General features: G+C 35.3%; 2 protein-coding genes and 1 long non-coding RNA gene across 4 annotated transcripts; all 3 read right to left on the bottom strand.

Moving 5' to 3' along the window:
* Positions 1 to 1,859: 1,859 nt before the first annotated feature.
* Positions 1,860 to 14,968, bottom strand: LOC119079228. The gene is made up of 3 exons (XR_005088135.1): positions 14,958 to 14,968; positions 14,235 to 14,241; positions 1,860 to 2,262 (listed from the first exon to the last, which is right to left on the bottom strand). It is a non-coding gene; the product is annotated as an uncharacterized LOC119079228 (long non-coding RNA).
* LOC119079219 (hairy/enhancer-of-split related with YRPW motif protein) lies at positions 5,573 to 9,729 on the bottom strand. The gene is made up of 3 exons (XM_037187012.1): positions 9,253 to 9,729; positions 7,082 to 7,302; positions 5,573 to 6,328 (listed from the first exon to the last, which is right to left on the bottom strand). The coding sequence occupies exons 1-3, from the start codon at positions 9,399 to 9,401 to the stop codon at positions 5,613 to 5,615; spliced, it is 1,086 nt and encodes a 361-aa protein (XP_037042907.1). The 5' UTR covers positions 9,402 to 9,729; the 3' UTR covers positions 5,573 to 5,612.
* A 2,182-nt stretch (positions 14,969 to 17,150) lies between the features above and the next one.
* Positions 17,151 to 20,908, bottom strand: LOC119079235 (WD repeat and HMG-box DNA-binding protein 1). 2 transcript variants are annotated; one of them, XM_037187029.1, is made up of 13 exons: positions 20,721 to 20,908; positions 20,505 to 20,658; positions 20,363 to 20,446; positions 20,054 to 20,297; positions 19,881 to 19,996; positions 19,506 to 19,815; positions 18,858 to 19,451; positions 18,519 to 18,790; positions 18,204 to 18,461; positions 17,983 to 18,141; positions 17,794 to 17,922; positions 17,487 to 17,738; positions 17,172 to 17,424 (listed from the first exon to the last, which is right to left on the bottom strand). In XM_037187029.1, exons 1-13 carry the CDS (start codon positions 20,795 to 20,797, stop codon positions 17,218 to 17,220), a joined length of 2,856 nt encoding a protein of 951 aa, XP_037042924.1. In that variant the 5' UTR covers positions 20,798 to 20,908; the 3' UTR covers positions 17,172 to 17,217. The 2 variants fall into 2 exon arrangements, with proteins under 2 accessions (XP_037042922.1, XP_037042924.1); XM_037187027.1 differs by having other exon boundaries at positions 17,151 to 17,424; positions 17,794 to 18,141; positions 20,721 to 20,885.
* Positions 20,909 to 21,428: the final 520 nt, after the last annotated feature.

The following is a 21,428-nucleotide window of genomic DNA, read 5'->3' on the forward strand; positions in this document are numbered from 1 at the left end:
GATCCACGTGAAACCACTTTTTATAATTTTTGAATGGACTGTATCAGCGTATCCACTTCGCACACGAAGCCGGTGCAGATACTTATTATACACAATATTCAATAACAGAAGCTGTTCTCTTTTACAAAATATTTATTTGTGATAGTAACCTAAAGAGTTATCACTTGTTTTGGAAGTGAACACTGAATGAAATATTATTATTTGAATGAATCGACAAAAATATGTATTGTAAGTCTTCTTTAGTAAAACAAATAATTCACTCAAAAGAAGTATTAGATTCTGCTGTTTTGTTTGTCCTTATCAAAAATGGGTAGTGTCGCTTTTATCAAAAGCTGATTAGTATTCTCTATGTTTGTGTTTTAAAGTATCATAGAAGTAACGAATTTAATAATATATCCGAGGGGTAACTCACTTCTAGATTAAATGGATTAAATGGTATTAAATGGATTAAATGGATTAAATGGATTAAATGGAATAAAAATTGGATTAAATGGATTAAATAGGAAAAAAGTTCATTTTACCAAATACTGTAAAAGTCTTAAAAATTGTTTATTTTGATCGAACCACGTACTACAACTCATACTACAATGTTAAAAAGCGAAAAAATCCACTTTTAGGAGTTTTTGGTGTAAAGTGGATTAAATGGATTAAATGGATTAAATAAATTTAATACCATTTTTCACAAAAAATTTTTTCCTATACCTCACGAGTTCTTAAACGAGCTGGGGATCGGGCAAATCTATTTTTCGCAATTACTTTACAAATTTTTCAGGTCGGTAGCCTAATTATTTCGGTAAAACTAAAAAAAATTTTTTGGATTAAATGGATTAAATGGATTTAATGGATTTAATGGATTAAATGGATTAAATGGATTAAATGGAAGTGCGTCACCCCTCGAATATATCAATATTCGTTGTTAACTGTCGATTGTCATTTCTTATGTTAAAAATGTCCTCTACAATTTTTGTAATCTTTCTGAATAATCTTGATAAATTTCGAGACTTCGTTTTAATCGTCGTGAAATAAATAGTAAAAAAAAATATTTCATGTCGACCCACATTTCAAACAAAAATAGAAGAATAAAACTGATTTTTTTTACCTAATCAAGAACTGAATAAGATACCTACCTGCACTAACGCATGCAAATATATACATAATTTATTTCTCACAACACAAATAATAAACTCAAATATCTTTGAGCGACATGTATTAAGACTTCCTTCCGTTTCACACACCTTTAACGCTGTAATGACTATGCAATTGAACTAGATTTAAGGTCTTCACTATTGTCTGAGGCTTTCTTAAAGGATGACAGCAGTTATTTAGATGTTCATCATGTATACTATACTATTCAAAGAAAGAAAACCGAAGTTCATTATTTTGTGAGGGTCCTATATCATTAAGTTTTACATTTAAATTATATCACTTTCTATGACTTCCTTTCTCTTTATATTCAACACACCCTTTTATGCATACATATTGTAAATAACCCCATTCGTAATTTTTATATATATTAGAAAATGCACATACACAGCCACATCATCCAGATGATTACTATATACGATGTGCACATTTATCTATAGATATGATATGAAGCATCAAGTTGACCTAGAAAATTAGAATCTTGTAAACATTGTTAGCTCTGAACATCATTTTGCTTTTTAAATCAGGATAAGTTGATTCCATTCTAAATTCTCTTTGATAGTGCAATAGTGCATGCATTCATATCCATAGCCAACCATCATGTACTGTTACAATAGTTGAATGAAAAAGTTAACTGAAACAGGAAATTATAAAATATATAAAAATCACTTCCATTCACAACTTTTAAATTGAAGAATTTTCCATTTTACGTCTGTTCAATACCCTCTCTAGCAACCAAACTTCGTTTTGACGCAGTCAAAATACCACCTTATTTTGACAAATTTGACACTGACTTTTTTTGTAATGGAGTTGCCGCGCCGCGCTTTTTTTTAAAGCAATACCGACGTCACACGAAAAAGACAAATTTTAAACTTTCTTTCATTTTTGCACACCAAACTGACGGAGCAACACACAAAAAAGACATCACAATCACAAATTATTGACTTTCGAACACCAAAACGGTGACAGTAGACGTAATATTTTCAACACAAAAAAGGTCATCGCTGCTCATACTTCATTTAATTTATTTTTAAAAGTGTAAAATTTTCTGTGACAGCGCACACTGTCAATGTTTACCACCTTATTTTTTATAGTTTGGTTGCTAGAGAGGGTATTGGTCTGTTACAATGCTTAAAATCTGTTCAAACTTTTTGTGAAAGGAACTTTTCTGATTGAATGACTGAGAAAGTTGTAACTTATACAATGTATGCATCTTGTACGTACGACGAAACGCTTTTTGGAATCCGGAAAAATGTTCTGGTGACTGTTCTTAATGGTCCAGTAAATATTTTATTTAATCGCAAATAAAGGACAAGACTCATTGAATTGTATGTGAACGTAGCGTTAGTTCTGATTATATATTTTTTTATCAAGTGAATGTAGCATTACGTTCAGCAAAATAAGGATATTTGATACACAAGGAATATCCTGTTCAAAAATTTTCCATTGTAAGTACTTTTTATTGTTGAAAGTTTGCGCTTGGAGTTGTAATACTTATCTTAAGAGTATAGTCTATAGAAAGTTTGCGCAAGTGGCGCATAAGAGATAAGTCAACTTTTAAATCCCCGCTTTTAAGTTACAGCTAGGACGTAGCTACATGGGAGCGAAGATGATTAGAGTTCATCCACTTATTTTCGACCCAAAAACATTGAAAACCTTACTTTCGAAGAGTCGCAACTCTTCGGGAATTATTCTCGAAGACATAAATGATCCAGAAATAAGAAGCCTGTGGCAAATTTTACTACTAAAATGCGTTTTTCCAACGATGTGTTAATTCATTTCAACACTATTTTCCTCAAAGACATTCAGAAGACTCACCGGGCTCACCCAGAAAAAAGGTCTATCTACGACCCTGTTAGGAACTGACCTGTATTTCAGGGATTTAATGCATATGAAGTTCATGAGGTGATATAAGCAAGAGGAAAGACGAAAAAATTCAACCCACCGCTTCCACCTCTTGATTTCTCTAGAAATTTTGGACTTTTGGGATTATTGAGATGGGCGTAGGTCATTTGCTAAAATTTCATAACTCACTCATGCTGAAACAGCATTCCAGAACCAGATAAGTTGGGATTCATCGCTTATGCGTCCTTTGCACAGACTCTTTAATTGTGCACCGTTCATTATATCCATTTCGTTTCTACAGAGACGGAAGTTGCCGGTTTTGTTAACTTTCTGGTCATGACATAGAAGAGATATCAGTGATGATACATTTCTACAAAGTAAATGAAATTTCTGCTTCGAGTGGATAGCTATAATAATCAGAAATGGAGCAAGGATATTTATATTGAATCAAAAAATGATTTTGCTATCGTTCTATTTGTGTGCATGCAATTGCTTACAGATGCTATATATACGTATACCACTGAAACATTAGCAACAATTGATTTCTAGTTCATGTTCGATGATATGGAAAATTCGATGAGAAATCGAATGTATAATTTAACGAGTGTATCCATCCCATCGACAGTATTCATATAATAGGAAGATATTACAAAAATGGAAAATTATAAATAAAAATCTTTATTTGTTCCAATTTTTTCCCGATTTTTGTTTTCCTTTTGTTGTTGCATGAAATTTAATGTGATTGATTTTAGATGATAATAATTTTTATTATGCAAATTCATTGGCAGATGTTGAATTAAATAGATATGAATTGTATTTTTATGGAAACGCTCGGTTGAGTTAATGTAATATTCATATTGTGACTTATTATTACAATTTTTTTGTTTGTCTCTATTCGAAGTTTTATTGCATTTTACAGAAAATTAAATAATTTATGCACTAAAGCTGGTGTATTTCAAAATTTTATTTGAATTTTTATGTCCCATGATATACTGATATACACTTGCCCTTTTTCCATCCAAAATAATAAATAAAATTTACATTTCATTTGATGGTGCAGTTGGAAACTTTGAGTGGTGTTTGCATAATTTCCAGAAATTGCTTATTACATTCAACAACACTCTTTTCGAACATTATCTGTTTGTATATTACGGTTACTGCATTCGGAGTACATACAACCAGAACAACCGATTCGTAGCAATGTAGATTATGGCGCAATGTATCATAGTTTTATATAGTAGCAGCTTTGTTATAAAAACGTACACCCCGATAAAAATTTATTGCGTTATTTGCTCGTCTTGAACTCTGAAAAGTGTTTTTTCCAAACGAGAAGTGAAATGTTGCTATTTCGATTATAGCTTATGCGAAAGCGCTTTTTAAGTGAATGCTATTCCAGACGAGCATATGGACAGGACACAATATATGGAAAAGCTGGAGAAACGGATATGAGCGGCCATGGATTTGGAAGCAACCAACAACGATATGTGGAAATAAAGAGTTGAGTATGACGACTGTTCATTCTGGCGTCAAAGACCATAAAAGTTTAGAGAATATCAATTGTGAAGAGCCTGTGTAGAGTTTTTAAGACAGAGAATCACATATTACAGGTAGACAAATTGAGAATTTTTCGTGTTATTTCCAAGTGATCGTATAACTTTAGTGTTAATTTAGCGATGGAATTTGGTCATTGGTCGTATAGATTGTTCGGTGGAGTTTGACGAGTTTGTTTTATTAATTTCGTCCATTTCGTTACTTGTATCTGATAATTTCTATTATCCATTCGGGACTATAAACTGAAATCCCCGCATCAAAAACAAACTATCGGCAGCTGTTTCATTTTCCTTACCACGGTCTTTCAATTTCTCCTTTGGATCTACTAAACGACAAAACACTTCAATGTAGGTACGTAGAATGTTTCGCAATAAAAACAAGTTCGGTCTTTCATAAAAAATTATACTTTTTATTGCAATAAAGCAAATCTTGTTGGTGTAAATCACATTTGTTTCGTACAAAAACTTAAATTATTTCTAATAAATATTCTCACTCTCAAAATATAAATATATATTTCACTGTAAGCCATCTCGGACATGGCTTTCAATTTTGTTTTAGTTTCATTCATTTTTTTTGTACAATTTGTATAAAAATAGAAAATTTCTTGTTTCAATTTGTTTTCTCTTCAGTTTTAAAGCTTTTTCTCCTCTGTGATAAAACGACAAACAGAAGAGTAGTTTTGTTTTTTTTTTTTAGGGAAAAAGAATTGTGTTTTTGTCTTAATGACTCTAATAAACTCGTATTAAAAGAATATTTTGAAATGATAGAACGCTTTTTTAACTGAAAATGGAATAATTTGTAGATTATCTGATGAAAAGTAATAATCAAATTTCAAACCGTTCCTTAAAATGAAAAAGTCGCGATTGCAGTTATTACTACGAAGCCTAACTCAATTAAAGCACACAATAAATAAACTACAAGTTAAGAATAAATAAAATTATTTACAAATTAATAAATTATCTAAGTAAAAATAGTGACTATTCGGTGTGTTGTTGGAATAATACCAAGGAAATAAAAATAAAACTTTGAAAGCTACACATTTGTTACCATATCTATTCATTGAATTCACATCGTCAGTATGCCATTTCAGCACCCCAAGGTCTGTACGGTTTTGAACTATTCGAATTATATCCATTATTCTGATTACCGTATTGGGCTCCGCCGGACGGATATTGAGGTACACCATATCCCAAACTTGCTGAACTATTTCTATTAATGTCACTTAAGTCTATATAGGATGGAGGTCCCTGATGATCGGGATGTGATTCATGCGGGTTATTACTGCTATAATGTTGCTGATGCTGTTGATGATGATGGAGGTCCTGTCCATGTTGTTCCTCCGGATGTTCCGATAGTATAGCTGCAGATTGGGACGCTTCCGTGGCACTAGTTATTGTGACTGTATGTGATGTACTTAAGTGATGGATACTCGATGGTGGCACTGGTGTGGCTGTTGCCGTGGGTGCCGGTAAATTGGGTAAATTCGGAATGTATCCATTTCCACCAGATATGTGACTTGGATAATTTTGATGGTATGGTGGCGGTGGTGCATAGTTTGGTTGATACGGTGGATGGGTCCAATTACCTGGCGATCCACTTTTGACAGACAGTTCTCGCTGTGCGACAAAACACTGCAGATGCGATATTAAACGCATTCGCAACGGATCCTGTATGTCCATTCCTTCGGTGTTTATTAGGTATCTTGCCACCTCTGAAGCACATTCCCTGAATCCGATTATGTGATAATCCATTGCAAAACGTTGCGGATCGTAGGCTAATGAATCGACACCTGAAATTCGGAATGAAAAACGAATTATAATTTGTATAAAAAATTCATCCCCTCGTTCGCAAGCACCATATCATTAGGTTTGCACAAAGCTGGTGACAATAAATAAACCAACACGATGCCTTCAAGTGAATTACGCACTAAACGGTTATGTATACGGATTAAGCCATCTAAATTGTTTACGTTCCCACGATTCATAATTCTATTCATAAAACATATAATACCAAATAACATATTATATCCACCAGAATACCATCGGACCCTTTCTTCATTATTATTTTACAACGATTTTACGTTATGGGTGTATTAAAATCGAAAATGTTGTGTGTATTTACAACATAGTCTATTTCAGGTTACGTATAGTATAGTCAGTCAGCGTATGTATACAATGTGTTATATATCTACGGCTAGAACTGCACTCCACATAAAATGTAAAATGTTTATCCTTAGAACAAGAGTACGAGAGTGTATTCTATTCACACAGAACAATTAGGGTTGAACAGAGCAGCGCGCCCTTACAATGAGAATATAGAAAGTCACACACTCGATTTAGTATTTTGTTTTTCATGTTCTCAAGAGAAAACGAACTTATGTGGAGCATGTAACGTGGTTGATTGATTTTGCACAGTTAATGTTTTATGACTTTTCCCAGTGATAACATTTTTATGGAACACAGCAATTAATCCCTCGACGATGTACGAATAAAATGATAATTGTTTTGCTTGTGATTAAAAACAGTGTGTATACTCTACGCACCTTTTGCATGTAATGTCTTCAGATGATCAACAGTCAATTGTAAAATTTCGGCCTTTTCCAATTTGGCAGATCCTTGTTTCTCATATGCGGATGGAACTAGTCGCTTCAATTCCGACAACGACGAATTGATTCGATCTCTGCGTTTCTTTTCAATGACACCGCGACGCTTTTTTCTGCTTAAATGTTGACAGCTATCTGTGTCAGCATCTTTGGGAGATATTCTGAAAATTAAATGAAAAAAAAAAAGAAAATATTAAATTTCAATATTGTAATAGTCAACATGATTGTTGTCACATTGATGAGTGTGGTGACATTTTTGTGAAATATAAATGAAGAGATATGATTCTTAAAATTGAATAAATAGAAGGGTGAGTGGAACATTTATGTAAGTTTCTTTAGTATCGAAATAGGGAGATGGATGAGCATGAATTTATTAAAAATAAAACAAAAATTTTTGTCACAGCTACCAAAATTACATTCGAATTTTTAAAAGTTTGTGATATTTGATGATGATATATGCAACTTACGCAGCCTGTGTACAATGTCGCATGAACATATTTTTTTTGTAATAGTACGATAAAGGATTTGCAAGGGTTTTTAAAGCGACTGACGTCGCACTACGATTTATTCGATTTTCTTTATTGTATAAACGTATGAAACACGAATCGTATGCGGATATATTATCGCACTAGATGTCAGATGTCGAGGCGAGTCCGAGGTTGGCAAGACATTTTTGTCATCGATATTCGATTTCAATAATTGTAGACAATATTTGTTAGTTCTACAAACGACGAATAAAAGTTATCATCAGTGTAACTTCAGTATGAAGAAAGGAATCTTTAGAAACAAACTACTCATAATGGGTAGCAGTATCAGCAGTATATGCATTTGATATATAAAATTACGAAAATCATTTCACATTGTTATTTCGTGCAAGCATTTTATCCCTTTGCACAAATCAAGAATCAATGTCATTCATCGTCTTATTTTTACGATAATTTTCGCGATTTTATTTTATTTGAAAAACGTGACGCCATAAACAGAAAACATCTCAACTTTTGATGAATTAGAAATTTGATTAAAAATCGTTATGCTGATGAATTGTGTCTGCCATAAATTTAAAAAGTAAATGTGTGCCACTGAGTGAAATAATAAATTGATTTGAGTTAAAAAAAAAAATTAAATGACTCATTTCGTTACATCCCATAAAACGCCAAACTGTCTGCATTCAATTCTAGAATTATTGATTTTTTTTTACAACATTGATATTCCGACATAGTTATGCAATATCAATTCAACATTGTAGGTATAAAACTGAAAACTACAAACTTTAAGTACAGTCTGATGAATGCGGATGGTTGATTATTGGTTAGTGTGATATTTGTAATAACAGAAAAAAACTTCAGTCTCAAAATGCTCAAAATTTACTCAACAGTAGATATTGATTTCTATTTAACCGGTAGCCGACAGTGTACAATCTGGCTATACAATATCTGACAACGACAAAAATAACATTTTCAAGGGATTTAAATGAAAGTTGAAAATGTTAATCGTAAGATGTTGGAAAATATTATTCTTAAATCATTGAAAACAGTATGAAAGTGATATATCACAGCCGTTGGAAATGCATATTGTATGAGCCGCTTTTCATGTCACAAATGGATTTGATAAATTTATTAAATTATTACTTTTGAGTGTTCTCGTGTAACCAAGAAGTCATTAAAATATTACAGCCTGTGATACCTTTGAGTCTATTGGTTTTGTTTGAAGGTCAAATTTTTAGACAAATTCATGAATTTTTTGCCCATCCTTAATGACCAAGGGAACTCGTAAAAATTGTTGAATTGCCAGTCTCATAAACTTTAATTGTAAATTGTAGCGACACAAAAACCTTCGAAGAAAAGAATATTTGCGAGAAAACTCTCAGTGATGAATTTTGAAAGAATAAATCTAATAGATCGATTGAGTGAACTTTACAATTGATATTTTTACTTTGCTGGTTTCATGAAAAGTTCAGAAATACGTGAATATTAGTGCTCAACACTCATCCATCCCCTTTTATTTTTAATCTTTTCCTTCGTGTTTTGAGTTTTTGCGATGTTAGCACGATATACATTTCTTAGTCGTTCGTAAATCATTCACGCATAGGAAATTGTAATTTTAACACTTACTGGTCTTTGGACGAAGTTTCAGAGTATTCGTCTTCACTATCCGAAATACTTCTTTTCATTGCTCGAGTCTGTGGTGGTACCCAGGTGTTATGTGGAGGTGTTCCTGAGTATCCCCAATGAAGAGGCGGATTTTGCATATGATGATCCATGTTATCCAACACTATTTTTCTTTCCACTCTAGTTTCTTATTATGTGTCCGAATGAACAACACTTATAATTCCTTCATATAAATCACAATCTCAACAGATGTGTGTAGTCAACGGCACTTCCTCTGTTTTTTAAATCACTTCCGCAAACGCACTGTATAATATTAAACCGCCGACAAACAGAATGCAGGTGCTTTTTCTCAAATTCTTAACGGAAGGAAAAGTGCAACTTGAATAATTAAACGCAAAAACGAACAAGTTGAAATGAAGAAACAAATAAAATGTTAAGTGAAGATGAGAGCGTGTGTTCACACGTGACTTATCGTGTGTGTGAACGTCGTTCAACTGATATTAGGTCGTGCGTTCAAACGTATGCAATGCATGAGGCCATCCCTACTCAATATTTCCCCTGAAAAATATTCCTATAGGAAATGCATCCCTCTATTCAAAAACGGTGGAAAATTCAATATCAAAAACATAAGGGGTAAGTTATGCCTTTCATACTTAAAACGTATCCGTTTACGCATGCTAAAACGAGATAAACTACTTTTCGGGAGAGTAAATTTTTTATTTCCTTTTTACTTATCTTTTGTATTTCATATTGTGTGCGTGTGTACATGTTAAATAGTTAGAACCAATAAGCAATCACTTTCGCTTGTAATATAGTATTTGCGTGCACTTCAAGTAAATTTGCTTTATGAAGTGAATCTGTAAGAAACACGCTTTCACAAAGAAATCTAACTTTGATGCACGTGCCTCACTCCTCAGGAATGCGCTTCTCGATTCTGAATGGATTGGTTGTGTGTGAAAGGAAAAGTGTGTCATTGAACAATTCTGGGCCAATGTGCCACGGTAAGAGTTTAATGGAATTTCACCTTTTCGTGCAACCAATTGATTTAATAGCAAGGGTTATCAAATCAATAACTTTGCCATTTCCTATTGGCTTTTCAATATTAAATTTTAAAGTTTGATAAATGGCGATGAGTGGGACGGTAAGGAATTATGACTTTCGATCTGGTTAGTTCTCATTAATTCGATGGATTTTGATATTTGGAAATATCGTTGTACGTGTCGAGTCGTAAAACCTCTAAGATGTACTCGAGGCTGTAACTCAAGGAAGTCTCGCAGATGCAGACACGCGGGTAACACACCAAGTTTCATACCAAAAATTCACCAAGTCATACAAATTCGATTTTGGTGAATTTTCTTGTATGGAAAAGGGTGTTCTAATAAAATGGCGATCTGCGTGACCTCCCCAAAGTTTACAGCCCTGGATGTACTGATGCATTACGAGGAAAGGTTTAAAAAATTATTTATAAAGAACCGCTAGGACAGCAACTCTATTCTGCAATCTGCATTGCTTCTTCTGTTTTCCTGTACAAAGCAAAAATCTCAATCTCAAGGTGGCAAAACTTCAGACTAAATTCTGATTTCAAACAAACAAAAATAACAATCAGTCACTTTACCCCGGAAAACATTGATGAAATTACGTAAAATAAAAAAAGAACAAAACGAACACGTAATATCACAAAATAGTAGACCCCATTTCCCACAATTACAATTCAAAAATTCCTCCCTCGAAGCAGTTATTGACAACTATTCCTCTTTCATTTTCATTTCTAAAAAAATGTTGCATTTTATGAATGTGCGTGTGATGTGATATAGTTACTATGTATAATATCTTTACGAAGCAACAGAGAGTTTACGAAATATATAAAATTCATTTCCCTTTTTCTCACATTCACATCCTATTGTTGTCCCTATCGATCACACGTGGCTGTCGTGTGTGAACGTGGTCTGTATTCGATTTCCCACGATATTATAATGTTTGGAAATGGTGTGCATATTGAAATTTATTGAATCAAATGTGGATTAAGTAAATTTACTTGCCATGTCTAATATAGAAAATTGGGATTTTTTTTGTATATTAATTTTCCTAAATCATTTTTAGAAAGTTATATTAAAAGGGGGAGGTGGTTGCGATGTTATGAATTGTTATTAGTCTTTTTAATTACTCAATTAAATTATGACGATTAATCTGTGCATCGATCGTAATTAATTCGTAATTGGTCGAGTGAATAGGATTCATACGAAGATTTATAAAATTTTATTTTTTGGTGAAATTATGAGCAGCAAATATATCGCAGTTTAACCATTACAAATCTGTCGCTTCTTTTATTGAAAGTAATACGTAGTGCTTAACACAATAGTAATTTTTGCAATCAAGGTGCAAAGTACTTTGCATCGAGTTGAATACAACGTTTTATGCCACAGAGGCATCTAAAGTTTGCAAATTTTGCATATTATGACGCTGAGTGGCATAAAATCTTTTATCTACCTAGGTGAAATAATAGCAGTGAAAAAGTGCTATTATTTCGCCTTCGGTAGATAAAATAGCGTATTCACCTCTGTCCAAATGTTTATTTAGACACTTGGCGTTATAACATTCGCCTTCGGCTCATGCAATAACTCCCCAAGTGTCTAAATAAACATGTGGACAGAGGTGAATAATCTAATATTACGTCATTTCTTTGACTGGATTATTGACTATTACCGCATATACGATCACATGAACTGTAGGTTATAAATTCAAATAACTTTTTTCGGGCATCTATCTAGATCTATGTGAACGACGTTTTTGTCCAAAGTATATAAACACTGAAGGTAACGCAAATACTCAGCGGTCCTGTGTGTTTTCGCGGATTTGCATTACCTTCAGTGTTTATATACTTTGATTTTTGTCGGTTTAAGCTTTAAAGGAAATGAATTAGATATTTATGATCCGGAGAAAAAGTAACTGTCGAGTTTTACCATTAAAAATTGAGCAAATTTCGGCAGAAACATAGCAAATTGTAAAAGAACATCCAATTATTCCCGATCTTTTAGTCTGATAACCACTCGTCAGACTTCTAAAAAACACCGAAAAAAAATTAAATGAAAAAGCAGTCAATATTGGGGCTCTGGCCGAAGAACTAATCTACATAGTTCTATGATTAAAATTTGTGTCTATATATATATATATAATGGGGTCGTTCGATGAAGATATATTCAAAATATAGCGTAAATTTTTTACAAAACTTGATATATCGGACCAAAAGTGAGGACTGATGTTACGACAACTTCGTTCATTTTGTGCAAAATGATTCCAAGAAACTATTTTTTCAAGTATATTAATAATATTATTAGCTAAAGGAAATTATTGTGTGGTTGACAAAGATTTTATTCCATGTAGATAAATTAGGACGCAACGTCGCGCAATACTGGTGACGAATGAAAGTTAAAATATCTGATTGTTCGTAAACTTCGGTGATTTTTGGAGAGCCATCCATTCGTTCTACCTTTTTTATCATTTCTAGATAATATAGGATACCAAAAAACCAGTTCTGCAGATAAAATATGCCTGTGTCGCAATTCTTGAAATTTTTCACTTAGCTTCCTTAATTCTCTTAGCTGACCATCGTCAATGAATATCCCCTAAATATATCAGGCGTAAAGAAATACGGCGCTAGATTCGAGTGGTCCAGGGCGCTTAGTGGGCTAAATGCAGCACTGTCAGGCATGGGTTCATGATTAAGTTGCCAGACTTTAATGTTTTCACCAAAGATATTTAAGTAATGCAATGCACAATTGTTGATACAATTTTCTTATTTTTATTTTTGAGTTTTTGGCAGCCCTTTAATAGCAAAATAAATTAATTTCAAATTTGTGTAATTGCGTAAATTCGATCGTTTTGGATACGTTGTTTTAGAGCCGGTAAACTTGGTTAACTGTTGTCTTTTTTTTCGGTCGGTCTGCTGGTGGAAAATCATAGGGAGCACGGGAGCGTTGCTCCCGGGAAGGAAGCTTTTGAAAACGAAAAGCCTAAGGCGAATCATTTGTTTTACTGAAACGGTAACCTCTGTAATTTTCTTTTTGGATAACGTCATAACGGGAAGTGAACGAGAGTTTTACATTCACAGTTTAAGGAGTGGAAGCGCTGGAGGAAAATCATAGTGATTTTTTTGATAATTCTAGAAAAAGGGAAGTTTTTTTATGAAACGGTGAAATGAATCGACTTCAAATTCTAATTATTAATAAAATTGTTGTATTGCTTGGTCAGTAATTCAACATTGACAAAGTGTTGTATTTCTTTGACTTGACCAAAATTGTTGAAAAAATTTCTTTTATTCAACGAAGGGCGAACGAAACGTGTTACCGTTTACGATTCGTGACGAAACGTTTTACCGTTTACAATCAGAGGGCAGACGAACAGCATGACAAAACAATGCTGATTTCGGCGTATCACGCCATCATCAGTGCACCTATGTCTGCGATGACTATGTGCATATCAGCACGACACAAACTGAAGTGAGCAATCGCTTCAATTATACGAGCATTATATACACTTTTTCGTCATTTGTTAAGACTTTCTGTTTTTTGTGCTATATCTCTCACATACAGCTTTTGTGGATCTCTCACATCCGACAATTTGTTTTTCGGTAATTTTAGTGACAATAAATAAATTGTCACTAAAACCGCGCGCAGTATCGTAGACGGTAACACGTTTCGTTCGCCCTTCGTTGAATAAAAGATAATTTATTCAACAATTTTGGTCAAGCAAAGCAATACAACACTTTGTCAATGTTGAATTACTGACCAAGCAATACAACAATTTTATTAATAATTGTATCGATGCTTTTTGAAGTTTGGCATCGCAGTTGTGGGTGGCGCCACGGCTGCCATACTGTGCGCGGTTTTTGTGACAATTTATTTATTGTCATTAAAATTACCGAAAAACAAATTGTCGGATGTGAGAGATCCACAAAAGCTGTATGTGAGAGATATAGCACAAAAAACAGAGAGTCTTAACAAATGACCAAAAAGTGTATATAATGCTTGTACAATTGAAGCGATTGCTCACTTCAGTTTGTGTCGTGCTGATATGCACATAGTCATCGCAGACATAGGTGCACTGATGATGGCGTGATACGCCGAAATCAGCATTGTTTTGTCCTGTTGTTCGTCCGCCCTATGATCGTAAACGGTAAAACGTTTCGTTCGCCCTTCGTTGAATAAAAGAAATTTTGTTAACAATTTTGGTCAAGTCAAAGCAATACAACACTTTGTCAATGTTCAAATTCTATTCCCAAAATAAGATATTAAGGGAAAGTTATCAAAATTTTAGGAGCAGGAATAGTGAATTTTAACCGTCAATCGGAACTTCCGATTCGGAAGTTGACTTGGCACTGATTGTGAATGTATAGTTGCTGAAAGTTTGGTTTGTATTGTTTGTGTTTCAACTGAAAACACACACCAAAATTTAGGTAATTTTTCCTTGTGTCACCTTTCAACCCGAATTGTGAAAAAAAGCATTTATTGAAACAATAAAGCTGCTGCCCTTGTAACGCGTTTGATCGACCCAAGTAACTTTTCCCTTTGCATTGAAAACTAAAAAGCGTGTAATCGCAAAAAGGGATTATACACACTTTATGGAGAGTAAACGATCTTGGAATAAACAGAAAAAAAATGTGTAAAAACTCAAAAAGATTAAAATAGCCCGTGGGCTTCAGGCTATTAAACTAATTTTGCTGTATAAACTCCATTTTCTGAACAAAATAAATATCTTAGACTCAGAAAATGTATCCAAGTTCCGTATCAGCGTAGGCCACCCGCATTTCAACGATATCAACACATTAGGAGAGTTCTAGGGTTTCCAAGAATTTTCTTTTAATAATATATATCGGGAAATTTTATTTTATTCAAAATCAGGAAGCTTTTTAAGTTTTTTTGCTCCCGGGAAGAAAATCGGTTTTTCCATCAGCGTGTCGGTCCCACTTCATCGGCATACGGTTTCATCGGTTCGTCAATTTCCAATTCTTTCTTCTTTGATCTCAGCAGCAATCGAGCACTTATGTCTTGCTGCTGAGCGTAATCGCAGCTCACATTGCATCAAAGATAGCATTCGCCTTGTCCTCGGCGTTATTTAAAATCAGGCGTATTCTTTCGTATTCTTTTTTGAAATAAAAGGCCAGTGCCTTTAGCGAAGCGACGTCCATGGTGAGAATGTTCATCAATTTGTTTGTGCATTTTAAGCATTTACATTTGACAGGATGAATGTTTCCATTTTGTAATTTTGTTTAACACTGCAAGACCTAGGTTTTCAACCAATTGACTTCGCACCTCTTCCGGAGTGTTACTTTAATCACGCAAATATTCTAGACATATACATATTTTAAGGCTGTGATCGGATCGTTGGTGCATCAATCGATCAAAGTATTTTTAATCTATTGATTTCAAATCTGAATGAGGAGTCAAACAAAGTCGGCCTCAAGATGAATTTGTCGAAAACGAAAATCATGACAAACATTGACGACGACAGAGACATTAAAATCGGTGATACTGTCATTGAACGAGTCGACAGTTATGTGTACCTAGGTCACAAATTGAAGTTGGGTCTAGACAACCAAACTGCAGAAATAAAACGTAGAATTGGTCTTGCATGGGCAGCGTTCGGAAAACTCAGGCTAATTTTCAAAAGCAAAATGAACAATAGTCTGAAACGTAAAGTGTTCGATACGTGTGTCCTTCCTGTGCTCACATATGGAGCGGAAACGTTAACGTTAACAAAAGCTTCCGAAAATAAATTAAGAGTGGCACAAAGAGCTATGGAACGAAGTATGCTTGGAATTACGCTCAGAGATAGAATGACAAATCAATGGATTCGACAACAAACAAAAGTCGTTGATGTCATGGAAAGAATAGCATCTTTAAAGTGGAGCTGGGCGGGACATATTGCAAGAAGGACGGACGAACGTTGGACCAAAAAGATCATGAACTGGAGACCACCTAAAACACGACCTAGAGGTAGACCACCAGAGAGATGGAGTAATGGTATAAAGAGAATTGCAGGCGCAAATTGGCAACAAGTGGCAACTAATCGTTCGGAATGGAAAAGAATTGGGGAGGCCTACGTCCAGCAGTGGAGAGAAACAGGCTGAAAAAGAAGAAGAAGAAGAAGATTTCAAATCTTGTACTTCAATTATTTAACATGCATTTTACTGTTATCGTATGTGATAGGTAAAAACAAATTGCTGTCATATGAGGTACTTCGACGACTGTTTTATCATTTAGCGCCTTATCTACCAATACAATTATGGAATGGATACACAATTTCTGGTACATCTCTTCATTTCTTGGCTCACATTCCAAAATAAAAATTTCGTTTCAATATTCTGTCGATCAGAACCGGTCTCTAATCTAAGTACCTTTTTGTAGTATTCCCAAAATGTTGTGTCAAACGTATCCAGTTTGCATTTCGGCATTATCTATAACAAAAAAAAAACGTTTATTGTTTTTCGATTGTTGTTTTTAGCCGCGTACAACGTACAAAGGGGCTCATAGGATTACGATTCAGCCCAATATCCCACAATCCCCGGAGTCAGAGCAGGCCTAGTGTAATATATGGAATTCGAAAGGCCGTAAGGGCAAAGTGTTTCCGACTGTTCCGGCTGAAATCATTTTTTATGAGTCGATGCAAAGATAAACCCAAAGTCCTTCTCCGAACTGATGCATAATGTTAGAATTACGACATAGAGACATATAAAATCCATTACAAAACTCGGGATAAAAATGAAAAGTTCAGTTTTCTTGTGAAGTGTCTGTTGATCCGAGGCGAAATTGATCAAAAATATGCTGATAAAAAAAGTCAGTCGAGAGACCTGACCCGACACTATGTGATGGGCTCCATAGTCTTAGATATAAACCAGCTCTGTATTAGGCATTGCCTGACAATAGTTTTATTTATCGAAAAGAATTTTCATACAATCATTTGCGTCAATTTTTAATCATATTTGAACAGCTTTAAAGCCGCACTACCGTCATCTTCAGCTTTTCGCTTACTAGTTTTCAGGTCACTCTGAAGGGCTTTAAATTGCCGCATTCCAATTTTGGTCAACTCGGCCGCGATTACATCCGGATTTTCTGATTCAATTTCGTCTCTGTGTTCTTTAAACCAGTCCATAAACTTAATGCGAGGTGTAGTGGATACCTGAGAGAAAATCCAAAAATTATTTCGGTTCCTTGACTAGAAAAGAGTCTGTTAAAACTTACCGCATTTTGAGCCTGATTTTCAATGTTATCGTCTGGATAATTTGAGCCACCGTTATTCAACGTATCCTCGGCATTCGACTCATTCGTCAACGGGTTGAATCCGTTCAAAGACTGACTGTCTTGACTCTGTGAGTCACTGAAACCGATTGCTTTTTCAGTTAAATGACTTAGCGGATTTTTAGTCAACTTTGAAGCACCGCCGGCACCTCGCTTGAACGGATTACGTTTGCCTTGACTTGATAATATCGGTTTCTACAAAAACAAAATTTATGAGAGACTTTCACGACAGCTACGAATGCCTCCTTACCGGTGCAATAGACATCGAAGGAGTTTTCTCCCTTTGAGCCAACATCAGAGACGCGTTCATCGGACTGTTTTGGAGAAGATTAACGGCTTCCATTTCAATGTCGTTGGAATGTTTCTCTTTCAGCTTTTCCTGGATTAATGAAATAAAATAAATTTTTTGGTACACACGTTCGGCAGCGTTTCCACTAACCTGCTCCTCAAATTGTGGCATCAGTTCACTTAGTTTCGCCGATAAGTGAATTCTTCCCAATTTGTTGGCATATTTGATAGCAATAGGAAGTAAATTTGGCGACGCAATCATTTCCACCAACTCCTTTGCGCGTACCTCATTTTCTGAACGGCAAGCAATCTGCAAGTTAGTCGATTTTAGGTAATGAAAATTTGTATTAACGGGAACTATTCTCAACGTACCGCAAACAGCTTTATAGCAATTTCCTTCAAGCTTTTTTCAGCACCGTCCACTTGTAGATTGGCATGTCGTATCAACGATTCTTCCAGTTCCGATTTTTCAGATTCCATGTCGCACATTGGTATTTGCATTGGTAGTTCAGACACTAATGGCTTCGGAGTTGTCATCGGGTACGCTCCACCACGACATAAAATTGCCCGCACAATTTGGCTATGCTCCGATACATCGACAATGAAGAATGTGTCTGAGGCATTTTTTATCTACAAAATGTAAAGTCAAGACTCCACGGGACAGACTACAATTGAATGCCTCCTTACATGCTTGTTCATATCACAGATGGTTGTCCAATAGTTTCCCTTTAAATTGAACAGGCGAACCGTTCCCATCGTATCATTACACACTGGCGATCCTCTGTCGGAAAATCCGAACCAAGTCAGCTTTGTGCCCGGAGTTAAGGCCAGTCTGAATTCTCGACAACGTACACTCAAACCAATAGCTTGCACTAACATTACGGTTATATTTTGGCTATTGTTCAGGGGAGTACCAGCATGATAGGCCACTATAATTGTGTCGCCATAGCCAGCAACAGCTACGAAAATAAGATTGTTTGATATTTTGTTGGAGAGACTCATCAACCGAAGTATTAGTTAACATACCAACAGGTGGTCCAGGTAGCGAAATTAATTCTCGTTGTGTGCCCATCACACTAAATATTCTCAAATTATTGACGTCGGTTGCAACAGCCACTAATTTCTCGGAAGCACCCACTGCGATTATTTCTTCGCAATCCGGTAAACTGATTGACCATTCCCGGCTGCCCGCACTAAGAGCAATGCAAACTAATTTACTCGGAGTCTCACACCCTAATGCAAGCACAGTTGCACTTAATGCAGCCATTGTGTGATTCAAATAGTTTCCAATATGAATGTCATGATGAACGCTAGCATCATGAAATTCGACCCCAATAGAATTCTCATCGTCTGTATTATGGGCTTTGACGACTCCGACATTATTCCAACACATGTACCGATGTTCCAAATGGGATGGCGTTGAACTGGATTGGAATGGTGGCTGTATAGCGCTTACTGTATTTGTAACTTTAACATCGGCAACACTATCCGATCGGTTGGTTTTCAGTTCTAGCAAGTCGTCATCGTCATCTTTATTTTTCGTCAGACCCAAGGTCTCATTTTTTATTCGTTCCAAGGACACACAGTTTTCATTGTCTTCATCGTCCTTATCGAATTCAACTGGAAACCAAAATTATTATATTGCGTCTCCGACCTAATTCATTAAAAACTTACTGTCGCCAAAGTCCACATCATCTTTCACTGAATCAGTCTCATCGATTCCATTTTCAAGAATGTCTTCATCCGCGTTATAGCAGTCGATGATTGTCCCCAATTGGCCAGTACAATCGGTATATGCAAATTCGCCGTTGTTCGCTGGATTCCATTGAATAGCCGTGATTTTCTGAGCATCCGTTGCTTTCGTTTCACCTTTGATAACGTCTCCCGATCTCACTTCCCATACCGATATTTCTGCCGTTAATGTACCAGCGGCTATGTATCTACCGCATGGAGAAAACGAGCAAACGGTGTAGTCGCTTGTTATCTAAATCAGAGCATAAGCGGCTTCTTTACCATAATTGGCGGCAAGTCAAATATAAAAGAGTTTACCTTGTCGTCCTTCAGAGTAACAGTCTTAGACCAGTTAACTGTTTCAACAACCTGAACTTGTTTTCCTTGCACGAAGGCCAGTTGTGACCCCTTTGTCGGTTCAAATGATGGAGTGACTGAACGAAAACATAATTAGCAAACATTCGGCGAATAGTCAAATGACGTGAAATTACCGAAACTTTTGGCATTGTAGAAACTAGTAGCTTCCTGGAAACCTTTTATGGTTTTTATTTCTTTGCGTTCCTTTAGATCCCAGATTTTTATTGTTCCATCACCGGATGAAGATGCCAGCAGCCCTTTAGGACTTGTGTCAATTTTTAAAATTGGTCCATCGTGACCAGTCAATTCAAAAAATTCGTCACTTTTGTCAATTGGAACGACTTTTATAATTGTGTCCTCAGAGCCAGCAGCTATGAACTGGAACAAAGGCGATATAGAATAAAGGTACACGAACTATTGTAAACAATAACAACGGTCCTTACTTTAGAATCTACTTTAATTGTGGTCACTGGAGCCGTAAATGAAAACTCTGTTCCGTCACGGTTTCGTTCTGGGTATGTGTATGCCTTCAGGAGAGAAATATTAAATTACCTGTAGAACGATGATGTTGGAACATGGAATTACCTGAACAGTATTCAAATCTGTGGAAGCAAGAATCCGATCGGGATAATGAGCAGTACAGATGACATATTCTCCGATACATTCAGAGTTTGGATCGTCATCATCGATTCCTTGCCAAATGCGAATATCTCCATCGGTACCAGAAGTTATGATACGACTAAGAGAATGTAAATCTTGAGTCAAAATATTGATATTGCGAAGTAGAATACAAAAACTCACTCGCCATCCGCTGTATAGCAACAATGTGTATGACCCGCAGAATGGGCATATCTCAAAAGTGATCGCTTAAAGGGCATTTTTAATGGAACAAAACAGCGAAATTAACTTATTTCGTCGATCGACACAATCACAAAGTTGAGAAGTGACGTTATAATTCGCGCCAATACCACTTACATCTGCGGTGCCAAAATGTAGATGGCTTCGCTATTCATATAAACAGTTGAAGCTGTTAACCCTCTGAAGGTTGTGCGATAACGGAATGATTTCTTAAAAATAGTCTTGCAATGAGTTTGAAACTGTTTCTAAATGATATACAGTTTTTTATGTATTTGTTGTGGACTGTATATTTTAGGCAACTTCGCGAGCCCGAAATAAGTGAAATTTAAAGTGCCGAAAATAAACCGTCCACAGTAGATGCGTACACAACTTTTCATGCTGAAGGCATAAATTACGAGGTATGAAAATAACTAATTTTGTTGGTAATTTGGTTTGGTGACTGGATATTTCAGATGCATCTGAGTTTACTTTAGATTGTTAAAGTCCGAAAGGATATATACGAATAGTCATTAACCAAGGGGAGCAATTCGCTCAAGGTGGGATTTCCCCGAGGTGAGGACAACATTTTTCATCATTGCGTTTAGCGAAAATCCGGATTTTTGTGCACTTTGAATAACATAAAATAAATCAATGATGCATTTCATACATTTA

This window comes from Bradysia coprophila, chromosome III (genome assembly GCF_014529535.1).
Source record: "Bradysia coprophila strain Holo2 chromosome III, BU_Bcop_v1, whole genome shotgun sequence".
Classification (NCBI taxonomy): Eukaryota; Metazoa; Arthropoda; class Insecta; order Diptera; family Sciaridae; genus Bradysia; species Bradysia coprophila.